Source organism: Cicer arietinum, chromosome 3, assembly GCF_000331145.2.
Source record: "Cicer arietinum cultivar CDC Frontier isolate Library 1 chromosome 3, Cicar.CDCFrontier_v2.0, whole genome shotgun sequence".
In the NCBI taxonomy this organism is placed as follows: domain Eukaryota; kingdom Viridiplantae; phylum Streptophyta; class Magnoliopsida; order Fabales; family Fabaceae; genus Cicer; species Cicer arietinum.
Window position 1 is genome coordinate 62081969 of NC_021162.2, and position 25994 is coordinate 62107962.

A 25994-nucleotide genomic window follows, 5' to 3' on the forward strand; every position below is an offset into this window, starting at 1 on the left:
AATAATAATAATAATAATAATAATAATAATAATAATAATAATTTGTGTTGAAAGGCAACCACTGCTTTTATTTTAAAAATAATTTAATTTAAATAATAAAATTTATTATTTTGAAATATATAAATATGATATTTTTTATTTTTAAATTGTTTAAATAACTTAGTAGATGGATGGATATTCACCATTGAAAATTGTTTGGATTTTATTTAACGGATCGTGATGGATTTTCTTTCCATATATTTCTAGTGGAATATAAATAGACTAATGAATTGTTCACATCATCTATTATAATCCAACCTATATTATATCCTATTCATCTATTTTGCATCCTTAATGGAACTATTTCTGTTGTCAATATAATGATCGATCGAACTCCTAGCATGGCCCAAAAACACGCTATAGGATATGTTTCGAACATCATTCCTTCAATCTTCAAATATTTCGTTAGGGCAAATCTAAGGCCAAAACTAGTAAACCTCCAATTTTTTTTGGCTGTATATTTAGGTCAAAAAATATTTGAAGTACACCAAGTAAAAAACTTTGTAAGTGTAAAAAGATATACCGATTGAATAATTAAAATATTTTGCATCTTAAAAATTAAGAAAAATAAATAAAAATATTATTATTAGCATTAAAAACACCTAGTGATGAATCAATAAAGTTTTCATGATAACAATTGCTTCTACTCTCTTATACTTTTTCTACATTTATTTTCTTAAAAAATGATTTTATAGGGAAAAAATAAAAATTATTAGACATATGTAAAAAAATTCATCCTTTATATATATATATATATATATATATATATACTTTGAATTATTAATTAAGATACATGAATAACAAACAAACATTTTTAATTATTAAGATACATGAATAACAGACAAACGTTAGGTTGCAATATATAAAAAAATAAACATTACGTTACAGTATTTATACTTTTATAGTGCATAATATTTATTTAGTCATTTAGGCACTAGCGACATACTCCCTTTCTCTTATTTCCATAAATGTAACATAATTTTAGATAATTTATTTTATGTTTAATACTTATAAATATTTATTAAAGGCTTAATTAATACAAGTAATTTAAATTGAAAGGTACTATTCTAAATTATTATATACATTTTGTTGTGTTTATACAAAAAAGCTAAAGTTTATTGTTTCTTCATAATTTATAATTTTCAAATTTTTTATTTATCTTTCTTCAATTCTAAACAATTACTAAACTGATTTAAAAATATATTTAAAATTTGGCCCCTACAGATTTCAAAGTCTGGCTCCGCCCCCTGGAGACCAAACAAAATTATATTCAATCACAAATGAAGATATTAGGATTTGGCAACTTTGTGCACATAATGATATTTATGTTTATTGTAACTATATTATAATTTTCATTGGTGAATTTACAATTATATTGATTCTCCTTCCAACCAACGCCTGTAAAAATCGAGTGCCTCTCGTGGCTTATATTCCGGCACGGTGTGCCCAGCTCCCTGTACCATTACCAAAAACCATGTATCACTAATTGGTTTGAATTTCGTTTAATTTAAAGAAATAAATAAAATAAAAATCACCAAATAAATTTGGTTGACATGATGTGATAACTTATATGTTGGTGATGTTTATTTTGTGACTCACCTTAATTGTGATGAAGGTAAGGTTGTTCTCGTACGCTTGTAAGTACCTGATGCAATTGAAAGAGCAAAATTAGCCAATTCAATTTAATATTATTTTATTGTTGAATTTTTTTCCAGATCAAAATCAACCGTTCACTTTATAGTATAATATAAACTGTAATATTCTCACAAAAAATAGTAAATATAAAATAAAATACAATAGAAATAAGTCTTGTCTTTTTTGATATTCGAACCCAAGATTTTATAGTTCGTGATAAAATTTACCATATGTTTTAATATAAAGGAAAAATATGATATAATATTATTTTGGGTCAAAATCATATACAATATTTCTACTCAATAGATTATAATTTCTTTTTGAGATAAAATTTGGAGTGAGATATAGTGTCCCATATTAAGGTAGAGAAATATTTTTGGGCTGAATAGATTATCATCTGTTATACAAACATTGGATTTCAATCTACAATTGGGATATCCCTTTAGTTGTGAAACATTATGAAAGCAATTAGTAGTATTTTTTTGGTAGGTAATGAAATAGTGGGAGTTGAAAGAGAAATTAATGTACCCAGCAACTTGGTCATTAGAGTTCCATGGTCTCCATTCATCCACAATCTTGTATCCCAAAGATCTTGTCCAAGCCTCACTCCCAGTAAATGGTACACACATATCATGGTCACCACTGCCATGAATTAATGCATCATAAATAATGAATTGAAGACATGTTTAATTTTAAGATCCAAAAAAGAAAAATAGTCAAATATATACATCATGTGCTTGTAACTAGTTCACACCTGAAAATAAGTGCTCGATAACCCAGTTTGGTTAGATTCTTGTGGTAAGGAATCATGCTTCCAGCATCGTGTTCGAAAATTATTTTATCACTGCATAAATCCCAGTTACCAGCCTCCTATACCCATAATTTGAGTCATAATAATACTATTAGAAAAAATTGAAATTGGAGACCATATTTATTTTTAATTTTGTGATTACGTACCCGCGAAGCATGAATGGCTTTCCTAACTTCATTGCTGTTTAGCCACGTGGTTGCTACTTCATCACTCTGGAATTTACATATTACCCATCAAATAAAATAAAATAAAATCAATTAATTTTAATTATTTTGAACTACTACTAAAAATGTTAGTATAATAATTAAGGATGGAAGATGAAAACTTACAACACAAGGGACTCCACTACTATGACTCATCTGGGCCATTAATTGTGGCCATAAGGTAACAGGGCCATCTCTGACTGGTGCTCTAAAAGGCCAAGCCCTACCAAACATCCTCTTTCTCACTGCTAGAGGTCTCTCTGTTTTCCCTAATTTTTGGAAACTCATTGGCAACTTAGAACTTCCATTTCTTTCTTCATCAGGGTTATGGTAGCATGGTTCTAGTATATTGTACACATTAAGCCCTTCAATTGCCTGATACCATTTTATTTGTCAATAATAATAATAATAATAATAATAATAATAATAATAATAATATAGTAGAAGTTTCTCACCCTTGAAATTTTGTTCAAGATCTTAGAGCATGTACTACTACTACCCTCACTATCGGATTCAAAGTTATAGTCAGTTTCTTTGCAAGAAGCTTGCACACTCTGCAAAATATTAAAAAAAAAATTATAGGTGAAAAATAAACTTGATTAATAATCATAAAAAACCGAAAATAAGTATATGGTGTGGTAATTAGTAATGATACCATAAATTATCTATTCATAAAACATTGAACTACATACAAGGAAATACTTAAATAAATAAATAAATAAATAAATAAAACAGTCAAATTGCTCATTCATCGCTGAATATACAATAAGCCCACATCTAGAAAGCACCATTTAGATATCAAATTTTGATTTCAACCAAACTATTAAACATAAAATAAAATAAAAAAATTATTTATACGAACACATAATATGAGTAACCCTATTAAATTATGGACTATAGAACTTAAAATTTTGAACATTAGAATATATGTGCATGATTATTTTATTTGAAAGTGTAAAAATAATGTCTACGTTAATATGATCGATGAAAATGCAAAAATATTATGTAGTTTATTGAGTAAAAAAAGCAATTTATTTATTGAACGCACCTCATAGATAGAGTCGGAAATGAGACCCATCCCGTGCACAAATGGATAAAAAGCACTGTCGCCGTCAAATTTTGGGTCCGTGACACCATTTCCCACAATGTAACCCTACACTCCAAACAAAAGTCCAATAAAATTAACAACACTTTATTTCTATGCCAAATTAATTTAAGGTACTATTTGCTACACTTCATTTTATATTATAGTAGTACTTAAAAATATTACATTACCTTTAAATTGATCACGGGCTTTTTACGTCTCCGGATTCCTGGCATATGGCATACACAAATTTATATGCTATAATTAATTCCACGCCATAAACCCAATATATAGTGCAAGTTGGAAACACTAGTATCATTAACCCTTTATTACTTTATAACTTTTAAATCAACTAGTTTATAATTTGGTTAACACTATGGTATCATGAAATTTTGTTGGGTATAACATACGACATTCAATTATTTAAGGCCGTGTTATTTTTTCATATTTAATTAATTTAAATTTAGAATCCATTTTGCCTTATGAGTATTGGTACACACATTTTCTAGTGGTACTAAAACTATTTTTAAAATCATATTCATAAATAATTGTAATGTATCAATAATATAAATTTTTTAAAATTCACAATACATACCAATTAAATTTATAAAAAAAAAAATAATATATCGTAATTAAATTTACAAATGTATTAAATTCAATCTGAAATCCTAATTAATAAATATATTAATAGTGTTACCTTTAGCAACTTCCAAAGCTAGAGTGGGTACGTAAATTCCAGCATAAGACTCCCCAGAAATATAAAATGGATTGGCCTGGAATTCTGGAAATTGCTCAAACCACTGCCAAGAAAAAAATTCCAAAAACATTATGTATATGATTATTTTATCTTACGCATGATTGTGACAAGAAATTAAACTAATAAGTAATTAAGAAGATCAACATGATCATATTTCTACCCTTTCAATTCAAATGTTAAATCTGATTTCAAATGGTTAGTTGCTTTTTTTTCTTGAAAGTACCTTTAAGAGGAAATCATGGGTATCATAAGCAGTTTGTAGGTCCCCAGTTATGTATTGGCTTGAGTTTTGTGAGTAAGAGAGCCCAACACCCGTCGGTGAATCCAAATATATGATGTTGGAAACCTGAAATTAATATTATATAGTCATAAGAACAATATAAAGGTACTTTTAAATATACTTCAAATGCATATTTAAGAATATTAAATATAATTAAGAAACTGTTCAAGTAAATTGAGGTAAAAAATACATGATCTTGCCAACAAATATCAACATAATTAATAGATTTAATTAAATCAACACTACTATTGTAAAAAAAAAATTACTAAATTAATATTGAAAAAGGTTTAGGTTACGACATGTATCTCAATCAATTTAATTAATCAATATATTAATATATTAATGATATATGACAGTTTGTTTCTTATACACTCATATGACGTCAGATTAATCATTTGAAAAAATATAATTAATTTATTCAAGTAAATGATTAATTTAAATCACAATTAAAATTATGATTAATTCAATTATATAATTAAATAAAATTTTCAATTGATCTAAATTAATTATTTATTTAACTAAATTAATCATATTTTTTTACATCCAATTAATCAAGTGTCACATATATTAAAAAAAGTTTGTGTCCAATGAAATATTTTTTCATTCAATAAACAATAATTAGATGCAAATTCAATCAAAATTAATACTCCTTAGATGCAAATAAAGCATGATTGATTTTGGGGTATAGTCAAAAAAAGAAAATTTGGGGGTGTCACGTGTTCTTAACCTTGGACCAGCTGTAAGGATTGTGATGCAAAATGGGCAGACTCCCTTTGGTTTTTGCAGCCTCGAAATTGAATGGCCCTGCACACATACATTCATATTTCACAATCACACAAACAAATAATTAATTAATTAATTACATATTCATATTTGAGAAACATTAAGCAATGAAGTAAGCTAATTAAAGGTAAATATTAGACATGTTAAAAGTAATGAAACATGTTTGAAATGAAAATGTTGCCTTGAATTGTGTGATCCAATAATAGAGGGGGGCAGTTGAAGAATTAATAAAATTGATGAGAGTGACATATATATAAATTAAGAGTAGCATAAATTAGATATAACCATACCATGCTCATAAACAAAGCCATCAAAGCTGGAACACCCAGGTCCACCATTCAGCCATAGCACTACTGGATCCTTCCTTGGATTTCTTTCTGAACTTACAAAGTAATAGAACAGGTTCTTCCCATTCTCACCTTTTCCATCAATATTTATATATCTGAATAACAAATTCAAAATATTAAGAAATCCCCTTTCAATTATTAAAATAGAAAACAATTTATGAAATTAAAATATATATATAGTACCCTGAGTAATGGTGGGAGAGGAATTTGCCTGAAAAGCCAGGGAGATGTGTGATGAGAGCTCCTTGAGGTGCAGATTCACCGAAGATAATGAAATGAACCAACACAAATATGCAGAGTGGTAGTAGTAACTTGTGATTGCCCATTTCCTTTAATTCCCTTCTCTCAAAATCTCAATGTGCTCAAAAAGTATACAAATATACAATGGATGTAATAAAGCACTCAACCACACACACACTCTATATATTAACATATACGGCCGACCGTGCGTATAATAGATTTTAATACTAATTAATAGTCAAGGCCAAATCATTTATTAACTCTTTGTTTTTTTATTATATTAATAACTTCAATTATATTTTAATTATACTGTTGTAATCTGATTTTATCATGCAAATAGAAAGAAAATAAATTCCTTAATAGTATAATTTATTAAAAGGGAGAAAAAATTAACAATAATTACTAAATAAATCCTAAAGAGTAATTTTTTGTAAAAATTTTTTAAGGCAAAAATTGTTTGAATAAATTATTAAAAAAAATATAAATTAGTTTTATTATTGATTAATTAAACTGTTAATTTCTTCATTTTATTAAAGAAGAAAAAAAATTAAAAATGGTTTAACAGTTTCATTAATTACTAATAGAGATAAGGTCAAGGCTAAACGTTGTTTGTCAAAAAGTAATAATAAACCAACTGTATTGCAAGACATGATAATATTCAGTAAACAGAAATATAGGCATAACAAAATTTATTATATTTATGTGTTTAAAGCACATGATAATATTATTTAGATAATAAAATTATCTTTGTGAAATAATTATATATGTTTTTTAAATTATATTGTAAGATGTATATTATATATAAATGACACAACTTTCCTCCAAGAAAATTATACTAAATGTCAAAAAAATAAATTAATATTAATATTTTTTAATTTTTAATAATATTATTATTTTGAAATTTTTTATGTCTACTGATTTATATATTTTTTGGGACATATTTTTAAAAATAAATTATTAATAATTTTCATTTTTAATTTAATATTATTTTATTTTGCTTTTTTTTTAACTTATATTAATGTTTTTAATATATTTTAATATAACTCAATAAATTATTGTCTTTATTCTATTGATTTCTGATTCAAATCAAATTTAAAACAAATATTTTAACAAGAGAAACATAATATATCATATTTTCATGTCTCATTAAATACTAAATTGAAATAAGATATAATAAAATTATCTTATTCTGTTCTTATATTGCACACCAAAGAGGTTATGAGAGAAGGACTACTAGCTTTTCTTTAGTCCAAACTTAACCAAGGGAAGTCAGATCTATAAATGGATTAAGAGTATCTTTATACCGATGATGAGTTCAACAAAATTATTGTTAATAGTAATATTCTACCTTCGTTAAAACTCTAAAATATACTTTTTCTCAAAATTATATAATTTGTTTTTATAAAAACGAATTTAACAAAATTCTAGATTTCAGTTGTTGCGTTTTTTTTTCAGTTGTTCTATATTATTTTATTTCGTTAATATATTAATATCCTAACAGAAGTATTCGTGTAATAAAGATGATTTTAAATCAATCTTTTATAAATTGGTTGTACCTAATTTATTTTTATATAAAATCATTTATAAGTTAAAGAAATAAAGAATAGTCATATTTTATAATAATAATTCAGACCTTATCTCTTTACAATTTGAAGCTTGAATTTTTGTGACACTTCTAAATTACTGTAGTAATTATGAGCACTGAGTTGAAAAATTAAAGAAAAACAAAGTATTTGGTTGGGTACTGTTTAAATTAGTTAGACAGTGACCAATGATATATGTGATTGTTTGTCCACTCAGCATGATTGTTATAGTGGGGGGCTGTCCAACACCGGGACCAGGATTTGGTTTCCTCGGTGGAATAACATGAAAAAATTTATAACATATTTAATTTTACGGTGACAAACAACAAAATATTTCTTAATAAATACTTTCTTTCTATGTAAAAGTTTTTCACTTTTGTTTTCTTAACCTCATTCATAACGTATGTTACATTAAAAAGTTAATGAAACTATTTTAAAAAAATGATTTATACATTAAAAAGTATCATCAACCAATATGTTTATATTTTGTTTTTGTGATTTTGTCTTCATTTATTACTCTATAAAAAAAATTACATTTCTAATTTTTTATATTTTTTTAAGCTCAAACAAATTTTTAATTTATATAAAATTTTAAATTTTTATTTTTAATTTTTATAAAAATAATTATATTTCTAATATATAAAAATCATATATTGTTTTTTAGTAATTATAAAATTATTCTACAAGCTATTTTAATAATTGTTGGAATAAAACATTCTTTAACTTTTAAATTCTTAAATTATCAAACTATATTTTGAGCATTATCTAATTTAAATCCATAAAAATTTATAATTTTTTAACTTGAAATTAGTTAAAAATAATTTTTTTAAATATTATATGTTTAAGATAAAAATAAAAAATATATAAATTTTAAACTCACTTTTATGAAAGAAATTTTTTATATTGTTGTAGATATGTGTGTAAAAGAATTCTTTAAAAATATTTATTTATATTTCAATAGAGATTAAAAATATTTAACATAATAATTTTCCAAAACTAAAAAACATAATTTTTTTACATAAACTAAAAATAAATTTTATGATAATTAAATACTTATTTAACTCATATATTAGTGATTTGTTTCTTAATAGTTTTAACCCTTCGATCCCTTATATTTTTCAACAAGGGTAAGCATTCTTATAAATAACACAAAATCAATGCCTAATATATTACGATGTACTATATTATCAATCACTCAACTTGTTATTTAACTTTCAAAGGTTCCAACACGCGAGTTATGTATTAAAAATATTTAAACCCACTAAATATCAAACAATTAATTCAAAAACTTTATAAATGAAAGAAAAAGAGAGGATGACAAAAACTTTATACATACGCTTCAGTTGCTGAAAGCACAAAAACCTTATATCCCCAATATCCAATTTCTACTCCTATTATAAATTTATAATGATTTTTTTACTCAAATTAATTAATTAATTATTGATTGCAAATTAAAAAAAATAGAGAAATAAAAGAATAAAGATAGATAGATAGATAGATAGGAATCTTACAAGTGGTTGTGGAGAGTGGGTGGTTGGTTGAGAGAAGCGCGTCGGCGTTGGAAGCGAATCCAACTTTAAAAAGAGAGTGAAAGAGTCACAGAAGCAACGGTTTTATGTTGATGAACTGAAATAAAAAAAACTTCACAGATTTAGCTTATAAAACAAAAAATGAAATAACGACAGATATAACAAAGCACAAAATTGGATATTTTATTGTAATAATGTAATGCGAATACCAATTTACCAAAATGGTTCGAAAATGTGGAATTTACATGAATGGAGAAGTTGCGGATGCAATTGAGAATTGTTGCATTTTATGCAAAAAAAAAATACAATCGTTTATAAAACAAGGTTTGTCATTTTATAACTTTATGAGAATTAAATGTTCGAGATTCCATTTTGAATTCATACTTTTTTTAGTCGTTTATATGAAATTGGAAGATATTATATGGGGCTTGCATTTTTGTTTTAAGAAATTGATTAAAACTCTATAAATTGCAAATGCCATTGTCATACCTTTTGATTTGGTAAAATCCAAATAGCCGACGGGACAGATATAACCCAATTCAAAATGGGCTTTGTTGAACAATAATGCCATGAGGCCCTCTTACGGCAACATTATCCATTATTATTCATTCTACTTTATTCTGTTTTCTTTTAGTTTTTCATAATTCCTCCACTAAAAATAAAAATTTAATTTGTTGTATTCAAAAATAATAAATTATTACTACATTTACTTATATTAATTATTCAAAATTAATATGTATATATCTATTTCGATTTAAATTTTTATATTTGAAAATTATAAATGTTTAATGTATTGCGTAATTTGAAAAAATAAAATAAAAATATAAGTTACTACTATAATTGTTTATTTAATAAGTATTCAAAAAAACTGACATATTTTTATGTCTATTTGAAAATTATAATTTACTACTATATCCATTCATATTAATTATTTAAAAATTAACATAATTCTATTCTATTTGAAAATTATAGTTTACTACTATATCTATTTGTAATAATTATTATAAAAAAAAAAATTAAGTGCTTCTATTTCTATAATCTAAACTTATAAATTAATGTATTTCATTAAAAGATATATATACTTTACTACAATATTTTTTATATTAATCATTTCAAAATTACCATATTTCTACTTCTATTCAAACCCTATAATTTAAATACTACACCTTCTGAAATACAAGCAAAAATAGTAGTTGAAAATTAATATATCTAAAGTTTTAATTAAATTTTTAATCAGATACATCAAACTTTCAACTATTACTTTTGCTTGTATATCATTTCAGATGGGGTATATATGTAAGTATCAAATATTTGAAACTATATTCCTATTTTTATTCAAAATTTCAAAATCAAATTTCTGTTTCTATATTCAAAAATTATACATGTTTATTGTATTACATTTGATTAAAAATGAAATCAAAATTATAATTTATTACTATATTTGTTTTTATTTATTATTCGAAAATTAACATATCTCTATTTCAAAATACAAAATACAAAAATTCTATGTCTATATTAATTAAAAAATAATAAATGTTTAATTTGTTGCATATTTGAAAAAAATAACTATAATTTACTACTATATTTGCGTGTACTAACTACTCAAAAATTAACATATTCTATTTCTATAGTAAAATTATAATTTACTAGAATATCTGTTTGTATTAATTATTGGAAAATTAACTATTTTTATTCAAATGCTATAATTTACTAATATATTTGTTTGTATTAATTATTGAAAATTTAAATTTTTCTATTTCTATTCAAATTTCTATTTCGATATTCAAAAATTTTAAATGTTTAATGTATTGTATAATTGAAAATAAAAATAAAAATTATAATTTACGACTATATTAATTTATATTAAATATTTTACGTAAAAAAATTTACATTAATTATTTAAAATTAACATATTTCTATTTGAAAATGAACATTTACTACTATGATTTTTACAGTTTATGTTTGTTAAAACATATATATACACCATAAAATTTGGAAATATATGATATTTATTTTATTAAATACGCATACTTTGAAATTTATTGTTAGTTGATTTCGAACATATAGCTATTGTAAATTTTGTTTACGATTACTATTTTTTCCTCAAAATTTAATGTTTTTTTTTTAGTGTCACTGAAAAAGAAAGATCTTGATAAGTTAAGTCCCGTTCACTTTATAAAATATTTTGTATTTTTGCTATACAAAATGTAGGTTTTTCTGACATGCATTTGTATTTTTGTATTTTTGTATTTTTGCTATACAAAATGTAGGTATTTTTGTATTTTGTATTTTGTAGACATGCATTTGCTCTAAAACATGTAATTTAACTATGAATTAATTTTGGTAATTGTTAATATATATCACAATTTTTCTCTTCAAATTGAAAATGTGTTTATGTATATTCTATTTTAAGATATTTTCTACACAAGAAAATAAAAATTTGTTTATATCCATTCTTATTTTAAAATATTTTTTATACGTAAAGATATATTGAGTCGGGTTAAAAAATTAAAAAATAAAATAAATAAAATTACAATTTTTGTTATGGGATGTGAAATGATTGCAAGTAAAAAAATATCACTTTTAGGGCTTTTAAATAAATCACTTTTTTTATTGACTTAAAAAAATCACTTTTACAATTTCGATAAAACAATTTTTATGAGCGTTATTGGAAAGAGTTGTTTTCTTTTTGATTCATCCTTTAACTCAAACTAATTTGTGAATTTTGCTTATAAGAATTTAGGAATGAATTATGTAAGCTTAAGTCACTATATAATTGTAAGATTTACCCCACAAAAATTTGTAAAAATATACTCCTATATAACTTTGATTATTGCAGTTTCTAAAAGTAGTTGTGAACGATCTATCTCACTATGAAAAGAGGTTCCCAAAAGAAACAGTTAATTTGAAGTCCCATGCTTGCATTATTCAACGATCATTAGAGGTACAAAAATAAATGGATTGAATGAATATATATTTGGATTGTAATTAATAAATCAAAATAATTTATTAATCCATTTATAATTAATTAAATTTGTTTAAAAAGATTTCAATTCAATCCAACTATTAAAAATAAAAATCATTCAATTAATTCATTATTATATTTTAATGGATTGATATTCATCCAATCCATTTAATAATTTTTTAAATATTATAATAAATTATATATCTACAATATTAATAATAGTTTTTATTTATTGTAGAAATAAATAATGGATTTTATTATTTGTAAAATTAATTAATTTATTATTTTAAAAAACTATTTTTTAAATAATAATAAAACTGTTTTTTATATTATTTTTAAATGCGAAACTGTTTTTAAAATATTAAAAAATACTATAAACTACTGTTTTTTAAATATTTTTAATAAGTTATTTAATTTTTTATATTATTTTTAAAAATATGTTTATTATTATTTTTAAATAGATAATTAATTAAAAATTAAATAATAGAAGTGGTGATCGGAAGCAGTACTCCAACATCTATCACAAAGATTCTCAACGACGTTCCGGTGATTTTATGGCTAGTGGCGGTGGTCGGTGGTTCTATGGTCAGTAGTGGTGCTTTGGTCACCGGCGACCACCAACCACTCTATTTTAATTAATAATTAATAAAATAATTAGAAAAAAATTGAAACAGTTTTATAATAATTTTTTAAAAAATAAATAATTTTTTAAAAATTATATAACTTTTTTAAAATGTAATATATTGAATTTTATTAAATATATATAGTTCATAACATTTTGAAAAAATGTTTGATTAATCGAATCCAATCAATTAAATTTTATATTAGATAGTAAACGGATAATTTGATATAATTGTTACCCTTTGATGGTACTGACACATATGTTAGCAGTTATGTAAAAAAGTTTATTTATTTTTTTAAAAAATAGTTTAAGTAAAAAAGTTGTTCCTCCGGCTAGTGTCGTTTTTTTTATACCAAAGTGTCATATTTGTTAATGGTTTACAAAAGCAACTAATTATTATTACAGAGATATCCCATATAGGTAACAATTGATCACACACTATAATAGCACTAGCATATTAACTATTAAATGTCACTTGAATGCAATATTAATTTCTTCTTAAAATTAATTTGGCTTAAATACATTTTTTATTCTTTTATTTTGTTAAAAATAAACTCTTAATTTTCATATTTTTAAAACTAGTTTTTTAGTCTCTATTTACAAATTTTTGAGATTTTGTGATCCCCACTATTTTTTATTCTATGACACTCCCATGAATGAGGTATCAATTAAGTCACATTTGTGATTTGAATCAAATAATTTTAATATAACTATTATTGTAATTAATTTTATTTTTTATATATTAAAATATAAAAAATAAATAAAATTTAAATAGTTTATATAAATATTTAAAAAAATTAAATTATTGTTATATCATATATATATATATATATATTAAATCTTAATTTTAAATATTTTAATTTATAAATATAGTAAAATAAATTTAATTTTAATATTTTAATATATAATTAAAATAAACATAAAATAATCTTAAAATTTTAATAAATTTAAATATAAAAACAATATTTAAATATTTAATATAAAATAAGTATTTTTTATAATATTTTTATATAATATTTTAAATTTTTTAACTATTGAAAAATTTAAATAAAATAAATAAATTTTATATTTTTTAATTTTAATATTAAATATTTTAATATATAAATAAAATTAATCACAATAATACTGACATAAAAAATATTTTATCCAACTTACAAATATTATTAACTATTATTTAGTTAAATAATTATATATATATATATATATATATATAATTCTTTTTTTTTACAAATATCAAATAATTTTTAATTTTTTAAGCAGTCAAATATTTTATCCAACTCAACAAATATAAATTTTTTTTAATTTGTATTTGACAGACCGAAAAGTTAAATAATGGTTGTTAGATATGTTACCGATATATATATATATATTCTAATCCAATATATTAGTATTAAATAATATATGTAATAGCAATATATGTATGTGTGTTTATTACATGATAAATAAACATGAGTGGGACTGCAACCTATGATGCCTCTCTCGAAATATGTCACTGCATGTTGGATTGAATCGATTTTGAATATAGAATCATTTGATAAATTCAATGTGTGTTTTATCCACACTCTCAATGTATTTGGGATAGAAGAATTAATTTTCCATGTTAATTTTATTTACTGAGATTCATTTACAATTAACAATTAAATATTTATATATATACGTGCACTGATCTTATCCAAAAATATAAGCATGAAAAAAGAAGAAAATAAGAAAAAGAAGAGGCTCTCGTTTCTCAACATATTTAGTTTGTAATCCAAAACAATAGACCTTCCGCCTCGGAATGGGGAGACATGAATCTCACTGCCGCAATTTCTTCTTCTTTTTGCTCCGCCGCACTCCACCGGAATACATCCAATATACGGACATGCACACCCTTATCCTTCCGTCATCACCACAACCACTCTTCTTCTCTGCGAGGTTTCATTTCTTCTCTTTTCTCTCTTTCTCACAAATATATTATTATACTATATTGATAGCGTAATTTTTTTTAACAATTATACTCTTAATTATATACTAGTATGTGTCTGGGAAAACAATTCTTATACACAATCGTGAGATCATTAGAAATGATTGGCTTTTATTGTATCATAACTACTTTTAAAGTCACACATGATTGGTTGTGATGTGCTCTGATTGTGTGTGGAAATTAAACTCTTATTGAATTAGTGCTTTATCATATAAGTTATGCCATAATTAAAGAGGGAAAACGGTAAATCTCTTTTCATATAAGTTGTAAGCTGCTTTCTTATATAAGGTGTCCCAAGGAGATTTCAAATAAGCTGAAAATATCTTGATTGTATGTCATAAGGTAAGTTTTAAAAGTTCTAAATAAGCTCTTCCAAATGCATACAGATGGTCAAAGTTAGTATCGTTCTCTCACACACACAAGAAAATGGACTTTTTAGCAACTTATAAGGTTGATAAATGTGAAATGGCATGTGTTTTGCAGTTGCCAATGATGCTGATAGGACTGAACTGTCATCAGATGCCACAACTGAAACAACATATTCAGATGCTGATAAAATGGTTGATAGTATGAACTTTGGTGAGCTTTGCAATGAGTTTGAGTGCAACAGTAGTCCTTTGGTAGAATCCACTGCAAGACAACTTGCTCGCGATATACTTGAGCTAAGGAGTGGAAATCGAGCGCTTGGAACCTATGCTGTTTCTGTCACTTACAAGGTACTTCAGGACTTTGTAATGTTCATCAACAAAACAACATGATTTTCCTATTATGGTTTTTCTTTGTAACGTAACAAAGAAATTAGTTTGTTTCCCTATTTGGAGTTTTAATCTTTGATGTTATGTTATGCATGTTTATGATATTCTTACTGTTTACAGGACCCTATCAGGAGTTTTACTGGTCGGGAGAAGTATAAGAGACCCTTATGGGCAGCCATTGCATTAGACAGCCCTTCTGCGGTGAGTTTAAATTATGAGTCCTGCTCCTAAGGAAGCAATTAATCTATGAAACAACAGGGATTATGTGATTTCCTCTTATCATAAACTGTTTGGTCAATGCTTGAGTTGATAGAAAATATTAAAATAGTGGGGCTTATAGCGCTATAGAATGGTGGAATTTGAACAAATGTTATGCGATGCACTATATAGTACAAAGTTTCAATTCAACAAAGTTCACTATATTTGAGTGGATTTTTTAGTGAAATGTTCGTGTATTTTTATCATTTTATTAGATTTCTATTTCACTTATTAACATTTAAAATAAATAAGGTAGGCTTATGGTGAAATTCTATTTGGTTGGTCACAGACTGTGCAGGAAATGGCTATGCTGTCAACAAGTGTTTTAAGCATCAAGTGGACAATTAAAGGGAAGCTTAAATCTGTTCTTGCCGGGGTAGGAGGAGATCTCATACTTAGAATCACTTCAAAATTCACTCTTAACCAAATTAGTGGACAAGTAATTCAGCATGAAGAGTTATGGGACCTGTCAGCTTCATCTGCTAGTGCTCGGGCGTTTTTCTGGACATCGCGCATTCTGTTTGCTACTGTTGAATCTGTAAAAGATTTAGCTAATAGTGCCAAGAATTTTAGTGCTAATTTTTCAACCAAAAAAGAGGACATGGATATTTATCCAGATCCTTCTGGTGATCCAACCAAGGTGAGTTCTGTTCTGCAGAAGTAGAAGAATCTTAAATGTATGACTTCATCATCCTATCCTTTTTAATCTTGAGTGCATTTTGGTTTATTTAATGAATCAATAAATCATGCAAGGTGTTCCATTCTCCCAGTTTATTTCTTTACATTTTTTTTACCATTATTACGTGATGGTATGAATCATGGTTATTAGTGTCTTACATTACATGCAAGTCGTATTTTGATTCAATATAAAACTGAATCTAATTGATATGAATCTTTAGTGTGTATCTATATTGAACACAAATCTCATCTTGAATCCCGATTCATTATGATAAATCCCGATTGACTACGACAAACCCCAACTTATTCTAATGAATATTAACTAAATTTTGTATAGTCAACCACTTTTTTTGTGAACTCTGTATAGGCGATTTCTTCGTTTGTCATTTGATTCATGACTTGAAACTTACATTATTGAGATGATATATCAACTTACAGGTTTGCTGTGTCACTTGTTTTAACTTAAAAATGTCATTTTTATCGGCAAAACTCATCATGCCAATAAGGATAACCATAGAAAATTGTTCGTTATGTATTATTTGGAATTTTGGACATTTTATTGGATGAGTTGATTGTTGGTTTGTTCTTATATTCAGTTCTTCCAAAGAGACGACAGCTTTCAACAAGATGTATACCAGATTGCACTACTCCTGGCAGTTCTTTATTTTGTGGTACAAGTTCTGAGGATAACTTTGTAAGAAAAACATGCCTACCTTGTTATGATCTGCATTTTACATCTTATTATTCATGAATATCTATCAGTATAATGTGTAATTATCAGCTTATAATCATAACGTTGTTCTGTCAAAGTTATAATTTAATATGTTGTTCTAACTGTGTATAAATTCAGATGTTTTGGTACCACAGATATACAAATGACTATTTGATTATTGTGCTATAAAATGAACAAGCATATTTGAGATGTGTGATGTTTTGTAGGCAAAAATACATTTTTAGTCTTTTAAGTTTAGTTCAATTTTCGGTTGTGTCATTTAATTTTTTTTTTCTTTTCGATTTGATCATTTAAGTTGCATTCGTTTGCAGCATTAGCCTTCAAGATATATTAAATTATACATATATTTGTTTTAATTTAAAAAATTTCTCGAATTAGTGTCATAAAATATGGTATCAAGTTAATTATCCAAACTATTTTATATGTAAAAGAAGTTAAATACATTGATTATGCAGATAGGTCTTTTGTTACCTTGTTTTTAAAGCTATATTTATATTTAAATTGTTGTAGAAAAAATCAAGAAATAGACTATTTATAAGATTTCATGAGTGTTTTCTAAATGATTAGTATGAAAAACATATTATTGCAGCATTGGATAGAGTTTCAAATTATCAAAAAAATTCAATTAAATTAATTGTTGTCAAAATTGGGATAAATGATAAAAACAATGTAAATAAAATGTAACTTAAATGACTAAATTGAGATAAAATAAACTTGAATGGTCTAAATAGAAAATGCGTTAAATTTAAATGACTATAGGCGTAATTTTACCTATTTTGTTCTAATAGATAAGGCTTATTTCTTCTGGATAAAGTTTGTGAAAATGTCATAGACTTCAAAGACTCTTTTATACTTACTAGTCTATGATTTTAATTTCTGAGTACTTCATAAATATCAAAGCAATATGTAATAACAAAATTGGTTCCAATTATATTTGCTAGAAATCCTAAAATCCAGAGTTTGATTTGCACTTGTTTTTTAATGATATTGCATCCATTAGAAAATTAATCACAACTTATGGCTCACTTAAAAATGAAGCAAAAACAAAAGTAACTCAAGAACTCTGAAGTTTTGCTCTCCCCTCTTGTCGGTTATATTTCACTCTATACGAGAAATGGTTTAAAATATATGCAATTATGCACCAACAAGCACAAATCAAAGAATTATGTTACAGTAAAATGAAATAAATGCCACCCCCTCATATATATATATATATATATATATATATATATATATAGATATATAGATATATAGTAAAACTATTCATTTAAGTGCTCAGCATGGCAATAAGCAACAAAAAGAATGTCAACATTCTCCCAATTAACACGGTGGAAGCTGAAGAAAGATCGTGTGCTCCCACTGTATATACAGATCCACTCTTTTCATCCTTCACTTTAATGCTGGAAGAGCCTAAAGAATCAACGAGAAAATGCCAAGTCATTCTATGTACACATAAGTATTAACAAATTCATAATATAACGGTCATAATGAAAGAAGCTAAAACAAATTAAGCCTATTTTTGGATTAAGCCTATTTTTGGAGTGAATTGTCATTTTAGCTCGAAAAGTTATAGCAGTGAACGAATTTGGTCACTAAAATTAACGAAATTTCAAAATGATTAAAGAAATAAAAAAATCTTATGTCACAGCAGGTCTTTTGGGTTAATCAATTTAGCTGCTGAAATCACCCTAAAGAGACTAATGTGATCAAAGATTTTTTCAATTTTAGAAATAATTTTGAAAATTTATTTAATTCCGGAGACCAAATTGTCCAACCTCTACACTTTCAAGAAATGAATTAGTGTTTCACTTCTATTTTGGCCAAACTCTCTTAAGTTAGTCGCGATTTTTCTTTCATGAATCTCAAAACATTTACACGAAACATGAAAATGAATCGCAGACTGTGGAGAGAGAAAAAGACATCAAAAACAGGAAAGAAACAACCTTGGATTGTAGCAAATAGCAAATAAATAAGCGGTGAACTCACAATTGAAATCGGTCCATCCAATAGCCATATTTTCAAGATCATATACAACTAATTTGTTTGACAGCACCAAATCTGCAATTGGAAATATATTGATGTTAATAAAAGATATAGTCATCCAAAGTTATTAGAATTGTAAGTTTAAAATTAGCACCAGTTAAGTCACGTGTTATATTTAATTCAACATATTTTACCACTGTGCATTAAAGGTAAAAGATACAAACATAACTATGTGAAAGTTATTAATTTAACATAAAAATATATCAGAAACAGTAAACAGGGTCAAAATGAACAGATCATGCCTTATACTAAGTCTCCCCTAGAGTCAATAGATTAAATTATAATTGAAATTTCATTTCAACTTTACCTCCAAGAAGAATCAGGTCTTTTCCATCTTTAGTCTGTGTGTTACTTTTCTGCCAGCCAATACAGTATATATCATTCTGGAAAACAAAGAGAAAAAATAATATCAAGAAACAGCTTTTTTTTAACACCAAAATCCAAGTTTTTGAAATAAAAAGTAGCATTATATAAAACAAATCTCACTGTAAAACTATCCATAAGGAATAACCAACAATTAAACTCCTCAAATTGCAATATGAATCATCATTGTAATCAACAGTGTACAGAAGATAAATTTCCAGGAGCGGGAGGTGAATTCCCGAAACGAGATGAATTTAAGTTCATACTCACTTTATACAGGAAGAGGTAGTCGTGAGCATAAACGGTCAGGGAAAGCCCCTCAAAGTAAAACTTGACAGTTGGAAATCCTTCGTCAAAACTGCAAAATTACAATTATCCACAAGTTAAGAGCTGCACATGTCATATAATAAATGTGAGCTTGTTGCCTTATTGAATTAAAGAAACTTAAGTCTTTATGGACTAATCAACCAAGAAATTGAACATTAGTCTCCTATAAATTGCACAGTATACATATTCAATCTAACAATAATGACATCAAAAAAGAAAATAATGTCACACATTAATATTGGTAAATAATACTTATATCAAAATAAAAGAGGACTGCAAATTTTTTATACAAAGTAAAATTAAGTTACAAAGATAAGTATCATACTTGTCAGAATAATGAAAACAAGTAAATTGTTCTTCAACGAGCAGCAATTTCAGTCCAGGCTGCCGAGCCAAAATCTATTATCACAAAGAACAATCATGAGGATTCAAGTGTAAAAAAAATTGATTCGCTTAACTCTGAAGTCACACTTACCCTTGTTACTAGCTGGTCATAAACCGAAGCCGGAAGATAAGCCAAGGTTGTACCGCTATCGATTATTGTTCCTCTCCCATTTCCAGAACCAAATAAATCTGTAGGGAGTTGTATGGATTCCCCATCAACCTCCATGTCCTTCAAAATCACATTGTAGTGTGCCCTGAAATAGTCAATTGAAGACTGTTATGACATAATTCCAATCCCATAACCTAAATTGAATATAAAGTACATAACATGAATCTGAAAGAACATTTAAAAGAGAATATGTTAAGAGAGTTTATATTGAATTTTTTTATAGCTTATCTCGGAGATTGCATAATGAATCTACCTTCATAAAAGATGAATGCCTTAAAAGAATAAAATATACAAAAGAGATTGAATTCAGTGGCATTATCATTATCATCAAAACAATATATCAAACTGTTTCATCAAATTATTATTATAAGAAAACAGAACAGATCGAATAAACTGGCTAAAAATAACATGGCATGAGAATAAAAAGCTAAGATTCTGCACATACATTCTAGGTACCAATGGAGTAATATTAAACTTTGGCTGCATCACTTGCCCTATGGAAAATATTCCTCCTCCATTGATACTATCGAGGCAGTGCGAAAATATTCTTTTCACCTTTCCAGATGCAGCAAGCTGTGAAAGCACAGAAGAATTTGCTTGTCCAAAACCAATTATTCCATCAAGGGCTTCCTCAGAAGATGAACTCAATGTACCGGATTGTTTAGCACCACACCTGTCAGCAAGTGAATGTTCAGAAAGACTTAAAAACTATTAAAACTAAGGCCCTATTTGGATAAACAACTTAATTAGCATAAGAGTTTATCATATAAGTCCTTATGTATAAGTTGTTTCTATAAAAAAAGATAAATTGTCTCAAACAAGTTGAAAACAATACAAGGACATATCTTTAGTTGTTTCCATAAACTATTTCAAACAGTCCCATAAATGTTTATGCTAGTAGATAAGCTTAAATAAGCCAATCAAAACAAGCTCTGAGGTTACGAAGAAAAATAACCTATCAACAAAAAACGATAGCCAGGCGCTATAAAGCACCGGACGTCCAACTATTGTGCAAAGGCAATCTTCACTGAGAAATCAATCAATACATTTAAAGAAACTACTCAAGATACCCAAAAGCATAAGAGTTTATCATATAAGTCCTTATGTATAAGTTGTTTCTATAAAAAAAGATAAATTGTCTCAAACAAGTTGAAAACAATACAAGGACATATCTTTAGTTGTTTCCATAAACTATTTCAAACAGTCCCATAAATGTTTATGCTAGTAGATAAGCTTAAATAAGCCAATCAAAACAAGCTCTGAGGTTACGAAGAAAAATAACCTATCAACAAAAAACGATAGCCAGGCGCTATAAAGCACCGGACGTCCAACTATTGTGCAAAGGCAATCTTCACTGAGAAATCAATCAATACATTTAAAGAAACTACTCAAGATACCCAAAAGCATAAGAGTTTATCATATAAGTCCTTATGTATAAGTTGTTTCTATAAAAAAAGATAAATTGTCTCAAACAAGTTGAAAACAATACAAGGACATATCTTTAGTTGTTTCCATAAACTATTTCAAACAGTCCCATAAATGTTTATGCTAGTAGATAAGCTTAAATAAGCCAATCAAAACAAGCTCTGAGGTTACGAAGAAAAATAACCTATCAACAAAAAACGATAGCCAGGCGCTATAAAGCACCGGACGTCCAACTATTGTGCAAAGGCAATCTTCACTGAGAAATCAATCAATACATTTAAAGAAACTACTCAAGATACCCAAAAGCATAAGAGTTTATCATATAAGTCCTTATGTATAAGTTGTTTCTATAAAAAAAGATAAATTGTCTCAAACAAGTTGAAAACAATACAAGGACATATCTTTAGTTGTTTCCATAAACTATTTCAAACAGTCCCATAAATGTTTATGCTAGTAGATAAGCTTAAATAAGCCAATCAAAACAAGCTCTGAGGTTACGAAGAAAAATAACCTATCAACAAAAAACGATAGCCAGGCGCTATAAAGCACCGGACGTCCAACTATTGTGCAAAGGCAATCTTCACTGAAAAAATCAATCAATACATTTAAAGAAACTACTCAAGATACCCAAAAGCATTTAATGGAAACATACAAATGATTACAACGAAAAGTATCCACATAAGACAAAACATTTAATGGAGGAAGAAATTACAGTTTACAACCAAGAAAACTCTTTCATGAAAAGGGCAAATAAGAACTTATCAAACTCCATAACATTGACTGCAGATTCTACCGAGGCCTGCAACATTTGACTATAAATGTGGCAATGAGCTTGTAACAGTTGACATTGGCCCTGGTCTTTTAAGGTTGGGATATGAAGATGGTTCAAATGTTCAATTTTTCATTAAGTCATCTATCACATATCTACGTGTATTTGTGAGTGTGTGATGTAAAGTATTAGAAATCATACTCACCCAAAAACCACACTGCCATTTTCTGGTACAGTATGTAGATTACCATTAACTCGGTCGAATGTAAGAGAATCCTTCACATAGGAACCAGACGTTGTACTTCCATCTCCATAAGTTATGCTGTATGGACAGGACATGTCTTGCTTGCATCCAGAAATTGGACCATCATACGTGGAAGTGCAAAAATCATCATCACAAGAAACCACATTTGAAGTATTGGAGTCGTTCGGGTCATAGAGGGTTAAATCCATCTGTTACATGATAATATTGCAAAAACTACATTACTATATGGTTAAACAATATAAACAAAAGTATATATATTCTTATAATTCAACCAGAAAGCATGAAAATTAAAGCAGCGTAATCTAGAATACATACACCAAGACCACTCTTCTTGGGACATGCGGTGCAGCCGACACAATTCACCCAAAGAATGTCACTTCCTGTATCAACTTGCACATAGAAGTCTTTTGCAGGAGAGCCAAGCCCTATTTTGGTATAATACAACCTAACCAAATGAAGCAAACAACATTAATTAAGCATTCAAATGAAAATGATAATAAATGACCACTTTCTCTTTACCATACTACATAAATTGTAGCAGAAAACAGATATAAAGAACTTAACCAAATGAATCGCCAAATTTAGTCCTTAAAATTATAGGAACTAGACAATTTGGTCTCTCTGAAATTAACAAAATGCCAAAGTAACCCATAAAATAAAAAATCATACCGATTCATGACAATTTAAAGAATCATATTGACCAATCCAAAAAGACTTATAATATGGTTGAAGATTTTTACTTTTGGAATCATTTTAGAATTTTGTTAATTTCAGCAATCAGATTGTCCGACTCTTACAATGATTAAAAGTCAAAACTATGATTCTCGCAAATTGAATTTATATACTAGTAGATAATAAACAATAATAAAATAAAATAGGTGCATGATAGAACAAACAAAATAAAGACCAATGGAGTTGAGTCTAGCTGAGGCGGTTAGACCAGCGAACCAAGGTTTGAATATCTACCGAAATAGGTAGTTGCATTTAGTTGGAAGGTAGCAGCATTTAGTTTCCAACACGGCTCGAATAGAATTACCTCCAATAGAGATAAGATATGGAAAACAAAAGATAAAGAAAATGGAAAGGAAAAGAAAGCAAACCCAGTTGAAGAAGGAAGACCATTGCCACCAAGAGGAACATCAACAGCAGACAAAAATCTACCATGTCTACGAGCATCATGAGCTTTGATTGCATCTAAACTCTCATGAGGTCCTTTGAATTTTCGTTGAACAGGGAAAACCATATTGGCATTGGAAGAAGAAACAAGGCAACATAGTTGAATAGAAAACAAGGAAACAATAATAAGAATCAACCCTCTTACACGATCCATTGTAGCTTCGATAGAAAGCAAACAACAAAAGAGAAAGAAAACAAAAACAAAATAAAAAGGAAAGAAATCAAAGAGAAGAGACTCTAGTCCATTGCCGACCCATTGAGAAAGAAATAAAAGGGTCGGTGAAAGAATAGAGAGAAAGAAGAAGAAGAAAAAGGAGAGAAAGAAAACAAAGAGAAAAAGAGTAGAGGGAACTTTGTGAACGACGGAGAAAGGAGAGGGAATTTCGCGGTTTCAACGGCGAACGAGAATGTATTATTTTAGAAAATAAATAAATATAAAAATACTGAAATTAGACAACGTTGTTTTGTTTGTTTTTTGGTCCTTTGCTTTCTTCGCTTTGTTCCTTCCGTTGCATTCATGTCATGACTTTGCTTAATGCCTCCCCTTTTTTTTTTCCACTAATGCTTCCCATTTTTGGATTGTGCAATTTAATATTTAAAGAGTGTAAAGATGCACTTACCTTGTAAAATAATTTATTCAATTCGGACCATTAAATTTGCTACATTGTATTTTATTGTTAGTGTACTCTCTTTTATAAATATATGTATAAAATTTTACTATAATTCAATTTCTCATTCATTATTATTATAATAATTGGTTTCCTTCTTCTTTAACTTCTTAAATTGAAAGGACCCCAATCAACATACACACGCCATTGACTTCACCAAGCCATCTATAGTAGACACCATTTTTGGCAATCAATTTTGTTTTTGCTTTATGCCACTCTTTTCTTGTACCCATTCTTTTATATCTTTCTCTTTTATTTGCATCTACCTCTAATTTCCATTATAAATAAAAACATAAAAATTCATTCTTGTTAAAAAATTATTTTCATTGAAAATATTTTCAGAATAATATTAGTAAATGACAACAAAAAAAGATGTATGAACTATGTAAATGAATTTTAGACTAATATTCGATTAAAAAATTATGTATTTACTGAAAAAAAAACATTATTAAAAAAAGTATTATATGTATTAGAAACGTATATAACATTAATTAAAATAACTCTACCTATTTCTGACCCAACAAAAAAAAAAGCAACTCTACTTATTTGCTCCAAGTATTTCTATCACCGAAAATTATTATCCCAATCCACCTTTGTAAGAAAAAAATTAGAAAATAGTTATGAGCTTCGGCACCTCATAAAGATTTGGAGCTGATATATCCTCCGAAATTAATTATAAATAAAATTAATATATAATTAAATATTAACTACTTTTTCCTTATTTAATGATGTTTTTCTAAAATATTATTAATTTAATTTAACTTTTTGTACTTTTAGTGAACCGATGTATTAGTCATTAAAAAAAAGGTTGCAACGATTAAATATTATTATTTAACGTAACACATCAGCAACTTAATTGAATTATTTAATGGGTAGAGCAATTTATCAAACATAATTCAATTTAAAAGAAGTTTCGATTAATTTATTAAATTTTTAAACATTCACAGTTTCAAGTATTAAGTTGGTAGTTTACGTATTTTTTTAATATACATGATTTAATTAATTTTATTTGTATTTGATGTACGAAAGAGAGTATACAACAACAATATTGGAGTGACCCACCTTCACAAGTTTTAAACAAAAAATGAGGTAACGACACTTATACATTCCATAGATGATTTGAGAGATAAATAACTAAGA

General features: G+C 26.6%; 3 protein-coding genes across 4 annotated transcripts; 1 reads left to right on the plus strand and 2 right to left on the minus strand.

The window, feature by feature from the left end:
- Nucleotides 1-1218: 1218 nt before the first annotated feature.
- On the minus strand, nt 1219-6355 carry LOC101510778 (serine carboxypeptidase-like 20). Its single transcript, XM_004492787.4, has 14 exons — nt 6123-6355; nt 5883-6034; nt 5537-5613; nt 4753-4875; nt 4470-4572; nt 3964-4001; nt 3737-3841; nt 3144-3242; nt 2815-3063; nt 2632-2697; nt 2429-2544; nt 2203-2316; nt 1639-1684; nt 1219-1493 (listed from the first exon to the last, which is right to left on the minus strand). The coding sequence occupies exons 1-14, from the start codon at nt 6263-6265 to the stop codon at nt 1410-1412; spliced, it is 1515 nt and encodes a 504-aa protein (XP_004492844.1). The 5' UTR covers nt 6266-6355; the 3' UTR covers nt 1219-1409.
- Nucleotides 6356-14583: 8228 nt separating this feature from the next.
- Nucleotides 14584-17454, plus strand: LOC101511104 (uncharacterized). 2 transcript variants are annotated; one of them, XM_004492789.4, is made up of 5 exons: nt 14584-14792; nt 15325-15557; nt 15717-15797; nt 16144-16531; nt 17129-17454. In XM_004492789.4, the coding sequence occupies exons 1-4, from the start codon at nt 14666-14668 to the stop codon at nt 16516-16518; spliced, it is 816 nt and encodes a 271-aa protein (XP_004492846.1). In that variant the 5' UTR covers nt 14584-14665; the 3' UTR covers nt 16519-16531; nt 17129-17454. The 2 variants fall into 2 exon arrangements, with proteins under 2 accessions (XP_004492846.1, XP_004492845.1); XM_004492788.4 differs by having other exon boundaries at nt 14587-14792; nt 16144-16494.
- An 861-nt stretch (nt 17455-18315) lies between these two features.
- On the minus strand, nt 18316-24737 carry LOC101511625 (aspartic proteinase 39). Its single transcript, XM_004492790.4, has 10 exons — nt 24111-24737; nt 23326-23455; nt 22951-23198; nt 20997-21224; nt 20474-20636; nt 20324-20397; nt 19942-20029; nt 19616-19691; nt 19252-19323; nt 18316-18675 (listed from the first exon to the last, which is right to left on the minus strand). Exons 1-10 carry the CDS (start codon nt 24338-24340, stop codon nt 18533-18535), a joined length of 1452 nt encoding a protein of 483 aa, XP_004492847.1. The 5' UTR covers nt 24341-24737; the 3' UTR covers nt 18316-18532.
- Between the last annotated feature and the right edge of the window lie 1257 nt (nt 24738-25994).

Coding starts and splice junctions, on each gene's coding strand:
- LOC101510778 (XM_004492787.4), bottom strand. CDS start 6,265: ATGGGCAATCACAAGTTACTACTACCACTCTGCATATTTGTGTTGGTT. Junction 6,035..6,122: donor CTCTCCCACCATTACTCAGG/GTACTATATATA, acceptor TTTGTTATTCAG/ATATATAAATATTGATGGAA. Junction 1,685..2,202: donor TCTAATGACCAAGTTGCTGG/GTACATTAATTT, acceptor CAATTGCATCAG/GTACTTACAAGCGTACGAGA.
- LOC101511104 (XM_004492788.4), top strand. CDS start 14,666: ATGAATCTCACTGCCGCAATTTCTTCTTCTTTTTGCTCCGCCGCACTC. Junction 15,798..16,143: donor CATTAGACAGCCCTTCTGCG/GTGAGTTTAAAT, acceptor GGTTGGTCACAG/ACTGTGCAGGAAATGGCTAT. Junction 16,495..17,128: donor CTTCTGGTGATCCAACCAAG/GTGAGTTCTGTT, acceptor TCTTATATTCAG/TTCTTCCAAAGAGACGACAG.
- LOC101511625 (XM_004492790.4), bottom strand. CDS start 24,340: ATGGATCGTGTAAGAGGGTTGATTCTTATTATTGTTTCCTTGTTTTCT. Junction 19,692..19,941: donor ACTACCTCTTCCTGTATAAA/GTGAGTATGAAC, acceptor TTTGTTTTCCAG/AATGATATATACTGTATTGG. Junction 18,676..19,251: donor TGGATGGACCGATTTCAATT/GTGAGTTCACCG, acceptor TTGATTCTTTAG/GCTCTTCCAGCATTAAAGTG.